Consider the following 10123-nt stretch of genomic DNA (forward strand, 5'->3'; position numbering starts at 1 on the left):
TAATGTCCTAAACTTAAGACACTTGCGTTTTGTAACGTGTATTTCTGGCCATTTTTGACACTTTCAATTGTTGTTAAGAGTTTGTTTAAAACAAATGTTGGAGCATTCACTGACTTTGTAACAATACCAACCCCCAAGAATATATTACTGAGTAATAAACAGTTTTATGGAAACATAGTCATCAATAACCACAAATTGCTGAAAACGTTTTATTAAATCTATATTAAATATAAGAAGGCAACATTTCAAAGAAACAGACTCCTGAGCCTTTTCCATCCATGTTAAAGTTGTTAGTTTTAACTTAATGTCCAATTGGAAATATTGCTTTTCCTTGTCATTTATTTCAGTACCACTTTTTTCTTATTTCTTTCAGTAGCTGCCACAACACGCTCACACTGTAATAAAATGTTAATAAAATCAATAAATGGCTAATGAGTATATCCTCCATTTACTTGTTTCTTGTTACTATTTTCTACATTTAGAAAAGTATTTTAATCCGATTCATCCATCTGGTCAAATCTATGTAGGCCTAATTCTTGGCGTTGCCTACGTGGCCTGGTGATGCATTTGTGGTGCCCAAATCCATAATGAAGGTAGCCTACTACCAATGAAAAGTACAAAAAAAAGGAAGAAGAAAATTATTCAGGCTCAAGTACTGTTGAGTTAAACACATGGGTGTTTCGTTGAACAGCCTGTATTTCCTGTTGCAGTCTAGATGGGTTTACTACTATTGACACGTTCTTTGGGACTTGCTTTGGCGCAGAGTAAGACATTCCTGGAGGTTTAGTTTCCAACATTCTATCAGCCCGTGAACGCCGCAGTTCTTCGAGGAGGAAAGTGGGGGGCGAGGTTAAAGTTAGTCCGAGCGATTACTTTAAAGTGTTCGTGCTAGAACCATAGACTGTGACTAGAACAAGGACGGTCTATAATCGAACAACATTGTAGCGCTTAGAATAGTTACGCTCGAGTTTTAGGTCAACCTTGGCGCTAAAATGCCCAATGAGGTGAAGCAGAGGAAAAAGCCACAGAAGTCTTGTGATGATACGACTGAAACAAGTGAGGCAAATGGTCAAGATAATGACCAGAAAGTGAGAGCGGCATCAGGGCTTATATCTGGGGGAGAGAGGAGATATTCTTGCTTTGATTTAAGAAGTATTTCATGTGTATTGTCGCTCACAGCCTGTGCAGCTCTCAGTTGGTAAGTTTCTGATGTTGCCCCATAAATAAGGTCATACAGCAGTTCTAATGTGTGCTTGTTTTAGGATCGTGCTGCAGCAGAATGAAAGGTTTTCTGAACTGGAAGAAAGGTTCCGCCTTTTACATATAAAAACATCACCCTTGATTGCTATGGAGGAAGAATTAGAAAATGTTTCAAAGAAGGTACGTTGGATTTTACTTGAATAACACTATCAAATTGGTAGGCCGAGCTTATTTAACCTCTTAACTCCCGCCTGAACCGAGAGAATCTTTTTCCTCACGTCATCAGATTTTTTTTCCATCATTTTTTGTTGGGTATTTTTGTAACGTTTTTGTCATTTTTTGTCACATTTTTGTCATTTTTTGGGTCAAATTTGTGTTATTTTTTTGTCAAATTTTTATCACATTTTTGTTTTTTGTCACATTTTGCCACATTTTGGACATTTTTTTTTGTCATTTTTTGTCACATTTCTGTCATTTTTTCGTCAATTTCTTATCAAATTTTTGTCATTTTTGGCCACATTTTTTACATTTTTCTGTCAAATTTTTGTCACATTTTTGTCACATTGTTGTAATTTTTTTGGTCACATTTTTGTATTTTTTTCGTCAATTTTTTGTCAATTTCTTGTGACATTTTTGTGACATTTTTGCCACTTTTCCATCAATTTTTCGTCACTTTTTTGTCAATGTTTTCTCACTTTTTTGTCACATTTCCATCATTGTTTTCGTCTCAGTTTTGTTGCTATTTTCACAGCTTTTTTCTAGAAGCTTTTGGACTGGGGTAAAGCCAAACTGGAGAAAATGTGCTCGGTTCAGGTGGGAGTAAAGGGGTTAAACAGACCCAATATGTTGCTGAATAGAGGTTTGTGCATTATGTTGCATTTTATCATTTAAAGTTTTTTTTAAAAAGTTGATATTTGCGTATTTGACCTTTGTGTGGGTGGTTAGCATGGTGCCTTTACTTTCCATCACAGTGGCTTCTGAGACACTCTAGGATCAATTGTTTTTTAGTTTTTTTTTTACAGTATATACATGCAAACATACATATACACAGATATATACAGACAGACATATACGTACACATAATGTAAATACATACATACATAATACATGTATACTCTACACACACATACACCTTGCGTCAGTTTCTATCAGCAGTGACATAAAAGAAAAACAAAACAAAAAAACAACAAGTATTAACAAACCCAAATCGACATATCCCTCCTACCCTTGTGCCCCACACGCCTCGCTTGTGTTTCTAAACGCAGGCTATAGACTATAACATTCGTGCTGACGAGGTGCGCTCTGTGTAATCTTCAGCTTCATACCTGGTGCAATAAGGGTTGAATGGAGGCTGGACAGACACTCATGGCGAAGCTATGTACAACAGCAGCCCCACTCCGAGCTCCCCGAAATATTGGTTCCTCCTACAGAAAAATATAGTTTTTTTAACATGGCACAGAGAGCCCAGAGCCCCACTCAGGGCTCTTCTATACCAGAGCCAAGTCGGGACTCGGCCAATGTTGAACTCACAGTGGAGTAAAGTTCATAGTATGTCCTGTGATAGCTTGAACATATTTAATGAAGTACATGAGGCCGTACGATGTTAATGTAAAGATGAGGAGAGAGAATGGGCAGCGCTCGTTGCAGTCAGCTGTTGGCTGCTGACACCAGGCCTCAGTTGACCCCGTCTTTCTAAGCCACACACCCGCACTCTGCCACGCAAACACTAGCACACCGTTTGTTTACCCGCAAGATGTCACACTAGTTTGCGCTAATGCTGTTGTTGCGCCAGGCGGAATATCTAGCCCTTGATCCTTTATTGGCCACTGTAATGAATAACAAAAGCGCCAACCACCCATACAACCACTGGGTCACTGAAAGGTCAAATACGCACTGATATAAACTTTTTTCCTGCACAAAAAGTTTAATGATCACCTTTAATGAAGGCAGTCTATGCTGATACACTGCATGCCTGTCCTTTTTGAGTCAATGCTGAAGATCATAAAAGATCATAGCCCTCGTGTTTTGTGTTGCGGCTGCAGCTCGCAGCGTCAGAGGACGACCTCAAGGACGCGCTCTCCACTTTTTCCATGGCCTCAGGACTTCAACAGGACATCTCCACACTTCATGCAGCTGTGATGGCGATTAAGGCTGATGAGATGTCCGCCTCCCATGATCTGCAAGAGGTCAACGCACACTTTCTGAATGTGACTGAGACATGGCAGCAGCATCTTGGTGTGATCAACTCCGATTTGGTGGCGCTAAAGTCAGAGTCGCGCGACGCTCACGCTGAAGCCACAGAGAAGGTGAATGCGGCCGAGCGTAGAGCCAAGTCCCTGGAGGAGAGGTTAGAGGAGCTGGAGGACAGCACAAAGAGGAATGCCCGAGCACTGGAGCGCACAGAGGGTGACGACGTGAAAAGAGCTCAGGACCAACTTGACTGGAACACCAAACAGATCCAAAAGCTTAAGGACCAGATTGGTGGCCTGGCCCAGAGAGAGTCTGAACTCAGCTCTCAACTTCAGGAGCATATTCCGAAGGCAGAGGAATGTGAGCAGCACCTTCCGAAAGTGGAAGAGGCAATCCGGTCAATTGTCAGACTTGCGAGTGATCTGAGTGGGACTGAGAAGAGATTGGAAGAGCTGACTATACAGGTGTTTGGCACAGAGGACAGTATGCTCAAGGCACTCAATGAAATCCTACAGATGAGACAGGAGCTGGACACACTCCACGCCAAAAACAGCATTCTGAAAATGAAAGATGAGCTGTCGGTGGTCAAAGAGGCCGTTAGGGAACTGACTCTGGTGTTGAGACAAAACCAGGATGAGACCCAGGGTGAGCCACATGGGCAGGAGGAAGAAGAGGAATGGACCAATGAGGAGGATGAACCGTGGGAAAAGGAGGAAGAGTCCACTGATGATCCCACAAAATAATGTTACATCAATACAGGTTTAGTTCCAGTGATATTACGCTTACAACATTAAAGCTAATATAGGAAAAATGAAGTTCTCTATTTTTGTTCAAACTGTACAGAATTTGTAAGTGAAAAGCCAAAAGATATCAGAGAATGTGGTAACTTATGCTGAGATTGTAATGTCTTGTATTTGCAATATGTACTTTGCTTTAAAATGGATATTTATTTAATAAAATTTGGCTCAATATGTCATTCATCCTCTTTTAATAAAAATATCCTCAAATGATATGAGATAAATATAACAAAAGCCACATCCAGTGACTGTAGCTGCTGTTGCGTTTCAGTGTGAGAGTGTGCATCGAAAGCTGGAGAGTCTTTGGGCTCAAAAAGGGGTTCAGTCTGAACTGAAAGGACTAGAGCTGGAGGTGATCCAGCTAAAGGACTGGGCCTCTGGACTCTCTGAGAAACGATCTCAGCTCCAAACCAGCCTCATCACTCTCAGGGAGGCTGTGAGACTGATTGAGGAGCGCACATCTGCCATCTCAAAGGACTTCACCAGCAAGGTACTGTTTCTCTTTGGCATACTGTAATAATTAAAGACATATTTTTCAATGTTGCACTATTACAGTAAATATAATGTGCAGTAAATGGCAGGACGCCTGTGTTTTTCTTAGGTGGCTTCAGTGCGGACAGATTTGCGCAGGATGGATGGGCTCCGGTCAGAGCTTGAGTCTCTTCTGTCTCAGGTGGGAGAACTGGAGGACAAGACGTCACAGGTGGATTTTGCCATGGTCAAAAAGATTGGGGACGTCCTAGCCAACAGCATAGACAGAGTGTCCAGTCTGCGCTCTTCATCTGAGCGCAACAGTCAGGCCATAGGGCAGCTGCAGCGCCAAATCCCTGAGCTTGTGTCTGCCGACAGAGCGCTGTCGGTGCGGCTGCAGGAGCTGGAAAGTGGAAGAGCTAAGGTTATACGAACTGTGACCTTTGCCAGTGATCTTAAACCAAAGATCTTCACAATTAAGAGAGACTTTGGGGCAATAGAACCTCAACTGTCAGACCTCTATTTGCGAATAGGACAACTGGCTGAGGACCTGACCAAAAGGGAGCAGGAGATCATGGAACTGCGACAGACACTGCTGAATCTCACTGCCATAAAGAGTGATGTAGGAGATACAAAAAGCGAGATAATGAATACCTCTGATGTCGGTATGGACAGCCTCACTTGAACATGTGCACCTCTGCTGTAGCCTATTTATGTTCTCATGTGTGAGATTAATGGGATTTGGGTTTGTCTCTCTATTACAAACCAAAATGTGAATAAATCAAACCCCTATTTACATTTATAAACTATGAATGAGTTTGTTTCTTTCAATTTGATTGTTTCAACTTCCAACTAGATTCTGTTTGTCATTTTACTTAAAGGTGCATTATGCAACTTTTTATGTGGAAATGAAGTTAATATTAGTGTGTATTTGACCTTTCACTGTCCCAGCAACTGCATGGCCGGTTAACATGGCGCCTATTATTTCCATTCCGGTGGCCTGTGACGCTCCAGGTTTATTTCAGGTTTTTTAGATTTTCTGGTTAGTTTTCTGGGTGGAACGTATACATAACCATGGAGTTCCATCAGCGGTGAAAACCTACCAGAAACCCTCAAAAACAACTGATCCTGTAGCATTCTGGAGGCCACTGTGCTGCCATCAAACATTTGATTGACCGCCAATACACTATGGCAGTGGTTTCGCCAAGTGGAGTCCTGGGTCCCCTGGGGGCCTCAGAGGCACAGATTTGGAAAGGATATGTACATTTATTTGCAAAATGTACCTCTATAAAGCAGTATCTAGCTATTGCGGTAAAACAATAACACATTCTTATGAATAGAGTAACTATTATTGGGAGCTCTGGGAGATTTTTGGAACAATAAGAAACGTTGCATGCACTACACTAGATGGCGCCCTATACACTAGATCAGTGGTTCCCAACCTTTTTTCCTTAAAGCCCCCCCGCACCCCGAGTTGGGTACCACTGCACTCGATGGCACCGTGTGAAATTTAGACCCCCCTGAATTGTGCATTATATATTATACATTATACAGGTGCTCATATAATTCGAATAATAATAAAAGTGCATTTACTTCTGTTATTCAACTTAAACTGGGAAACTACTATATGACTACTATAGACTCATTACATGCAAAGTGAGATATGTAGCTTTTATTTATTATAATTTTTGATTATTATGGCTCACAGCTTGTAAAAACCCCAAATTAAACGTTCCAGAAAATTTGAATATTATTTAAAATGGACTATAGGCCATAATCATCAATATTAGTTTCACATTTTAAGATGAAAAACAGAAATGCACTTACAACATCTATAGGCCTAGACTCCATACACGACCTATCAAACAACGTTATCATATATTACCATTTTCATACTTACTATGAAAACATTGTGTATCTCAGTGACCTGCAGAACATCAAATAATCCCTGCAGGGATTTCCTTTGCTGTTTTTGAATGTTAACCTGAGAGAGAGAACTGTGTGTGTGTTAAGTGTAGACTTAAATAACTAATAGACATTGAAAATCAAGCAGCAGTTTGTTAAATAAAACTCAAACCAATAGATAAAATGTTTTATTTAAAATAAAATAAAAAAGCGATCAGAAGCAGCTTAATGCAGCTCAAACACGGCCCCATACCGAATGTCAAACATTGAGTCAAAATGAAAAAAAAAAAACCCTACAGTGCAGAATGAGTTTAGATTTCACAGTTCAGCAGTCCAGCCATCCTTTCCTCTACACCCCCCCCCCCCCCCCCCCCCCCCAACAGAACCTCTTTTCAAGGGTGTTTGAGCCATTCTCACTGTGGCCCAAGATTTGAGGTGCTTTATTATCGTAATGCTACATTTAAACTGCTCCCTGTCACTTTCTCCCTTTGACTTTTGGTGCTGGGGATAGACTTGCCAGTGTCTGTGTAGTTTCCTGTAGAGCTTTCTGAAGAGCAGAAATAGCTTCTTCATGGCTCTCTAATTTGACTGTCTTCCCTTCCAGGCTGCTGACTAAGCCCTGTAAACTCTCCAGCTGATTGGCCTTCACACCACTGTTCTCCAAAACCTCCAACCGTTTTACCAGCTCCTCCACCTGCACACTGACACTGGAATCCTGAGAAACTAGTTTTTCCTGACCTCCACTAATATCAGCCAGACTGGATTGGAGCTCCTCCATGTCACTTTTTAATGCCATTATTTCTTGCTCAAAAGTAATTTTATCTTGCTCTACTGCCTGCCTTTGTGCACTCGTGGTCAATAGGGACTCCACTTTAGTGGTGATGTCAGTAAGAGAGGCAGACAGCATCTCCCCACCCTCCTCTGATGCTTTGACCCTAACTTCTAGTTCGTCTGATCTTTTCAAGACTTCTGCAGTGCCTTCCACCAGTTTGCTCTCAACACTGCGGACTGCCTCCGCTGTCTGCTCCACACGGGATTCCAGTGTTACACTGTCCTCCTTAACACGTTGGACACTGGCTTCTGCTTCAGAGATGGACTGCTTGAGGTGTCCAATGTTCTCCTGTACTGCTGTCCTCACTGATTCAACTTCTTGGGACAATGAAGCTACTTCCTGGTTGCGCGTCTGCAGCTCCTCTCTTACTGTGCTAATCTGCTGCCTGAGGGAGTCCATCGAAGTATCAGCTTCCAGCTTGGCTGTTCTTATTTCAGCCACAGTGTCCACAATAATAGAAAGCTCCTGTTTAACCAGCGCAGGGTCTTCCATGTCGCCCAACCGAGCCTTCAGTTCAGACAGCTGGGTCTGTGCCTCTCCCTGAGCCTCAGTAAACTCGGCCACACTAGCTTTGACAGACTGGCTCACTTCTGCCAGCCGCTCCTCCACTGTCCTCTCCAAGGAGGAGAAGTCACTCTCACGCGCCTCCTTCACCTCAGCCATGCCCTTAGACAGATCCTTCAGAAGATCGTTCTGGAGCTTGTGAAGGGCTTCCTCCACTTTCCTGGTCTCCACCTCCCCCTTCTTCATCCTGCTGATGGCCCCCTCCATCTCTAAGCGAGTGATGCCCAGTGAAGACTCCAGTCCATCCATCACGCTTTGAAGAGACTCCACCTGGGCACAGGACAATGAACAGTGTGTTACAATGCTCTCTGTTCTGGTACAACTACACATACTTTAAAACTGCTCAAAGTGTCAGGGAAATGTGTGAAGAAGTCTAATAATGCAATATTGTTTTCAAAACTACACTTGTCAAAGTAAATCTGGAAGTGAGCTAAACATGGTTTTGTTTAGTTAGGAACCTTTTGAATGCACACGCCCCCCATACAGTACACACAGTTCTACTAACCATAGTACACAATAACACATTTTAAAGAGAAGAAATTCTAAAATAGTTCTACATAAGCCTATGGTATGTGTCAAAAAAGAAAACATGGACACGTAAACATTTTGACAAATAATTAGAATAGCCAGTATTACCTGTTGAGCCACACTTTGCATTTTACTGATGAGTTCCTCGTTTTGCTTTGCGCTTTTTTCGTGTTTTGCACTTGTTTGACGTATTTCTTCCATGACTTGCTGTAAATAAAATGCTGCAAACCCTACACCCCCTAATAATGTAACATAAAACACGGCTGAAACAAAGAAGCTCAGACAGCCCCCGGAGCCTGACCCCCCCTGGGCCGGGGAGCCGCTGACTCCGTTGCTGGAGGTTTTTGGAGTTTTTTTTGGCATGTCTTCTTGACTTGGAGCTGTGCTTTTCTCCGAAGTGCTGTTCTTGTTCCGATTTTTCGCAGTCATTGTTTCAGCTCTCACAAACTTCGTGCGCGCTCGGAGGAGTGATGCGATGTGTGGCTGCTGCTGCTGCCGCTGGGTTTGCAGTCGTAGATGAGAGCGGCTCGAGTCCAGGCCCACTAGAACATCAGCGTATCAGTGAACGCGTCGTGTCTTTCCTGGGGCCTTTCTACTGAGGTATGCGGATGGGGGATGTCCCAGAACTCATGAAGAAGTAGCATAACCAAATTAATAATTTCAGCTCATTTTCATACTATAAAGAAAAGTTTAGTAAGAGTATTTTTTAAAAAGACTGACTGTTAAAAAGTTAACCTATGAGTGACAGCAAATAGACTATCTTTTAACCCACCGACCCACAGCTTACTTGAGATATAAAAACGTTATAACACAGTATAGACCCGGTATAAATGTCACTAGCGTGTTGTATATAACATGATTTTGAACAACTTTGATTTAGAAGAATGCTGACTTGTGTTGGGAGGGGTGTTTTCTTCTTCTCTGTGGCTGGCTCCTCCTTACATACGTGGCAACATGGAACTGAGAAGTCATTACACGTATATTTTTCCTACGGTGCTTTCACTTGAATTAAAGTCAAAGGGAGAAAATGTGATTGGCCAGACAGACTGTTGGATACAATGCAATAGCTGTAGCCTATGTTGCGTTGTTTATGGCCCTATATTTCTTTCAAATCGCATTCATTTATTGAATTTGATTTATTGGAGTATTTATTTATTGAGTTTGTAATATTTGTTGGTTTATGTATTTATTACAAATGTTGAGCATATGTTGTAACTTTCTTTGATGACTTTTTCCGTAACCGGATCCGATGTCTTGTTGAAGACTTGTGATGGTTTCTCATTTTGAGTTAACGCCACAGCACTTCATCAACACTAGGTGTCACTAGGTGTGAGCTAATTTGTAAAGGTCGCTGGACCTCCATCAACAGATCTTTGTACAGGGAGTTGTTCAGGGGATTTTTTTTTTTCATTAGAAATTACTGGCAATATTTTCAGTACAGGTGGTTAGACATCTGCTGTACTGCAAGGTGTGTTTATGTCCTGGTAGAGGGAATAAAGCCACGCGTGAAATGTGTGCCTCCAAGACATTATTTCATATTTTGACATTGGTTTGCATATTGAGTGAACTCAAAATTAAGATCCTGGTTGCTAAAAGTTGATCTTAGTTTGGGGGGTTGTAAAAAAAAAAAACGGTT

At 41.9% G+C, this 10123-nt stretch overlaps 3 protein-coding genes across 3 annotated transcripts; 2 read left to right on the forward strand and 1 right to left on the reverse strand.

Moving 5' to 3' along the window:
* Window positions 1–658: 658 nt before the first annotated feature.
* LOC306959546 (inhibitor of nuclear factor kappa-B kinase-interacting protein-like) lies at window positions 659–4180 on the forward strand. The gene is made up of 3 exons (XM_079551685.1): window positions 659–1198; window positions 1263–1380; window positions 3243–4180. Exons 1-3 carry the CDS (start codon window positions 993–995, stop codon window positions 4131–4133), a joined length of 1215 nt encoding a protein of 404 aa, XP_079407811.1. The 5' UTR covers window positions 659–992; the 3' UTR covers window positions 4134–4180.
* A 236-nt stretch (window positions 4181–4416) lies between these two features.
* Window positions 4417–5343, forward strand: LOC306959355 (inhibitor of nuclear factor kappa-B kinase-interacting protein-like; the record flags this gene model as incomplete). The annotated part of the gene is made up of 2 exons (XM_079551443.1): window positions 4417–4677; window positions 4789–5343. Coding segments are annotated over 2 exons (816 nt in total), but the record flags the coding sequence as incomplete, so codon positions are not given.
* A 1616-nt stretch (window positions 5344–6959) lies between these two features.
* Window positions 6960–8972, reverse strand: ckap4 (cytoskeleton associated protein 4). Its single transcript, XM_079551495.1, has 2 exons — window positions 8596–8972; window positions 6960–8229 (listed from the first exon to the last, which is right to left on the reverse strand). Exons 1-2 carry the CDS (start codon window positions 8914–8916, stop codon window positions 7039–7041), a joined length of 1512 nt encoding a protein of 503 aa, XP_079407621.1. The 5' UTR covers window positions 8917–8972; the 3' UTR covers window positions 6960–7038.
* Window positions 8973–10123: the final 1151 nt, after the last annotated feature.

Source organism: Gobius niger (assembly GCF_951799975.1).
Source record: "Gobius niger genome assembly, chromosome: 2".
In the NCBI taxonomy this organism is placed as follows: domain Eukaryota; kingdom Metazoa; phylum Chordata; class Actinopteri; order Gobiiformes; family Gobiidae; genus Gobius; species Gobius niger.